A 4121-nucleotide genomic window follows, 5' to 3' on the forward strand; every position below is an offset into this window, starting at 1 on the left:
CCTCTCCTCTCCTCCTCCTCTCCTCCTCCTCTCCTCTCCTCTCCTCTCCTCTCCTCCTCCTCTCCTCCAGGCGGCGCTCCGTACAGCCAGCCTCACCTCTCTGAACTCTCAGGAGTCTTCCTCTCTGGACGTGTCCCGCCTGACGGATCGTCAGCAGGACGAGTACCGCTCCGCCTATGACGAGTACGTGTCTCAGATGGCCCAGACTGAGCTGAGCGGCGCGGAGCGACCCGTGCAGCCGCAGCCGGTTCAATTCCTGTCCTCCTCCGAGAGCAGGGAGGAGACGGAGGGACGCAGAGCCACGTTCGGGAAGAGGACCGGAGCCGGAAAACACACGACAACAACCACCGATAATAACAACCCAGACCTGGACCCCATCAGGGAGGAAGACGAGAAGAACAGCGAACACACAGCGGGGGCGAGGGCGCGGAGCTACAAGAAGATCGAAGAAGACGAGGAGTTGAAGAAGATCACGGCGATGAAGGGGAAGGACTTCCTGTCCGACGCCACGCTGGACAAAAAGGATTCGTCTGATTCTGGCGTCCGCTCCAACGAGAGCTCGCCCAATCACTCGCTGCAGGACGAGGAGGCGGAGCTAGAGGAGGACAGGAAGCGCGGCGGCATTCCCGGCGTCCCGGGCGGCGTTCCCGGCGTTCTTCAAGACGTCCGGATGTCCATCTGCTCCGAGGACTGCAGCCTGATGGCCTCCAGCCCAGAGGACAGCTGGTCCTTCAACCTGAACTCCGTCTCGCTCAACAACAACTCCAACTCTAGGCCCCGCCCACTCACCACCACTGACCCCACCCCCCCCTCCTCCTCCTCCTCCACTGATGTCATCCTCTCCCCAAGCTCCGCCCCCCGCCCCACTCCCACCAATGAGAACGTGCGGGTGGTTCACCTGCGGCGGGGGCTGAGGCCCGGCGACCCCCCCGAGGTCTGCAGCGTGTCGTCGGACACCGTGACCTTCGGAGACGAGAGAGAGAGCATCCTGTGATGTCATCCAGCCTCTCAGCCAATCAGGAGCAGGAGAGGGGACACGTCAGCCAATCAGGAGCCTCCGGGGGACACAAGTCAGCCAATAAGGGACATTAAGAAATATAAATTAGAGATTAAAGACAAACATTAGGAGAAGAAAAGTTAGAAGAAATCTGAAAAACACAAATTGGGTTTTGTTCAAATCTATAAAGTTAAACAATACAACTAGAGACGTTTAGGAGGTGAATGACTCTTTAAAGATTAAAGTCCTGAACTTTAAATAACTAAATAATGCTAAATATTTAAGAAACAGAACATTTTAAATATTCAGAAAATAAAGTCCTGAATTTTTTGATCAAAATCACAAAATATACAGAATAAAAGTAAAATCTTCAGAATTAAAAACATTCATGAACTCAAAGGAACTCAAAAGGAACTAAAAGAAGATAATTGAATTAAAAATAGAAAATCTTATTAAAAGAGAATGATGGTAATATTCTTTGAGATTATAGTCGTGAAGTTTTTCAGAATAAAGCTCTGATAATAAATCAGTCAATTATCCTTTGAGCTTCTGATGAAGAGTTTTAATATTGAAAGTAAACAGAATTCAGCGTTCGGTGTAAAATGTAAGAAATGTAAGAAGAAAACTTTATGTAATGTAAGAAAACTTGTCGTGGTTCCTGCATGTCGATGTTTAATCTCTTAAAAAACAAACTGTCAATCTAAAAACGTTTCTGTCGTTTTTTAAATCTGTGAAAAAAGACAGCTTCTGTGAGAAATCTGTGAAAACAGAGGTCTTTCATTTAAAATAACTTTTATTACATTTTCTTCAGATGTTTAAAACTGAAAATAATATTTATTGAAATTAGAAAAAAAAATTGAAAATATTCCCAGAAAATATATTCATGAGAAATTCCCACTCTTGTCTCAGAATTCCCACTTAAATCTCCAAATGTCCAAATTCCCAATTAAAAAAAATTCCCAAATTCTCACCTATTATCATAATTCCCATTTAAATCTCAGAATTCCCACCTTTATCTCAGAATTCCCACTTACATCTCAGAATTCCCACTTAAATCTCCAAATGTCCAAATTTAAAAAAGATTCCCAAATTCTCACCTATTCTCAGAATTCCCACTTAAATCTCAGAATTCTCACCTAATCTCAGAATTCCCACTTCAATCTCAGAATTCCCACCTTAATCTCAGAATTCCCACTTCAATCTCAGAATTCCCACTTCAATCTCAGAATTCCCACTTAAATCACAGAATTCCCACTTAAATCTCAGAATTCTCACCTATTCTCAGAATTCCCACTTAAATCTCAGAATTCTCACCTAATCTCAGAATTCCCACTTCAATCTCAGAATTCCCACCTTAATCTCAGAATTCCCACTTCAATCTCAGAATTCCCACTTCAATCTCAGAATTCCCACTTAAATCACAGAATTCCCACTTAAATCTCAGAATTCGCATTTAAATCTCAGAATTCCCACTTAAATCTCAGAATTCTCACCTAATCTCAGAATTCCCACTTAAATCTCAGAATTCCCATTTAAATCTCAGAATTCCCACTTAAATCTCAGAATTCCCATTTAAATCTCAGAATTCTCACCTAATCTCAGAATTCCCACTTAAATCTCAGAATTCTCACCTAATCTCAGAATTCCCACTTCAGTCTCAGAATTCCCACCCTAATCTCAGAATTTCCACTTAAATCTCAGAATTGCCACTTAAATCTCAAAATGCCAAAATTCCCAATTAAATTAAATTAGTGTTTAGTGGTTAGTGTTTAGTGTTTAGTGTTTAGTGGTTAGTGGTTAGTGTTTAGTGGTTAGTGTTTAATGTTTGATGTTTAAGTGTCGTGTTTTAATCAGGGAGCTTTTATTCTGAAATTTGATTTAAATCCTCGTTAAAAGCAAAAAGTCGACTGAAACTCAGAAGACCTCTTTATTTAAAGGTCCCATGTCATGCTTTTCCGGTTATTACCCATCTCCTTGTGTGTTATGAAGGTTTGTCTGCATGTAAACGGTCTGCAGAGTCACAAACCCTCAAAGTACACCCTGTAGAGAGTAAAACTCTAACACAGAAAGACCTGTCTATGCTGCCCCAGAACGCCTCGTTGGACATTTCTCTTTTTCCATTGTTTGCTTCCTGGGTTCTGTGACGCGTGAACACCCAGATCAACAACAAATGACCGGATTGGCCCAAATGGACCAATCCGCGGAGCCCCTCACACACCAGGATCCCTTGGCTAACTAACAGGGAGTCCCCATTGACTTGCATAGAGCTCCCTGAACGCTGGTAATAGACGAGTTGGGATGGTGGAGAAATGCTCTCTGCAGACCTATTCTCACAGCGCTATAAACCTTTTTCTTACTCAATATCAAGCCACACTTATTGTTTTTACTTCGGCTGTGAGTGTTTGTGTGTGCTCAGGATGAGTTTAGCTTGTTCTCGCTGTATCGCCGACCCGGAAACCTGTCTGCTCCTCGCAGCAGCTCGCAGCGGCGAGCAGCAGCGAGCCTCGCAACGTCCCGACCAATCAGAGGGGAGGGAGGGGGGGGGGCAGGAGCTCCAACAAGCCGTGTAGGACAGAGAGTGAATACACATACTATACAGAGATGCTGTATGAGAAACCAATGTGAGTTTGGAACATTGAACAATGTGAATCTATTCTAGTAGACCTCAACAATGGAACATGACATGGGACCTTTAAAGTACATCAAACATTTAATTGAAGTTTTAAGGAAATTGAGAGAAAACACATTTATAGTATTTAAAAAAATGTGTTTTATAAATATTACATTATAGAGGAGATGTTTCCAAAGTGCTGAACATCAACAAACAAACAAACAAACGTAGAGGGGGAGGAAACAGAATTTCAGAATAAAGCGTCTGATGAAAGTGAAACAACGTGAAGGAACAGAAACAATGAAGGATCGTTAAACTGCTGTGAAATAAAATCATTACATCTGGATCTCTGACTCTTTGTTATTTCAATGTGATTTAAGGGTTTTACTGAAGAACTGGAGCCTTTCATAGCAAGGACACCTTACGGGGCCCAAGGACACCTTACGGGGCCCAAGGACACCTTACACACCTTACAGGGCCCAAGGACACCTTACAGGGCCCAAGGACACCTTA

At 43.3% G+C, this 4121-nt stretch overlaps 1 protein-coding gene across 1 annotated transcript; it reads left to right on the forward strand.

The window, feature by feature from the left end:
- Positions 1–69: 69 nt before the first annotated feature.
- Positions 70–2068, forward strand: LOC117496388 (kinase D-interacting substrate of 220 kDa B-like; the record flags this gene model as incomplete). Its single annotated transcript, XM_034148038.1, is given in 1 exon segment — positions 70–2068. A coding segment is annotated over 1 exon segment (925 nt), but the record flags the coding sequence as incomplete, so codon positions are not given.
- Between the last annotated feature and the right edge of the window lie 2053 nt (positions 2069–4121).

The sequence above is a fragment of the Trematomus bernacchii genome, unplaced genomic scaffold (assembly GCF_902827165.1).
Source record: "Trematomus bernacchii unplaced genomic scaffold, fTreBer1.1, whole genome shotgun sequence".
NCBI lineage: Eukaryota > Metazoa > Chordata > Actinopteri > Perciformes > Nototheniidae > Trematomus > Trematomus bernacchii.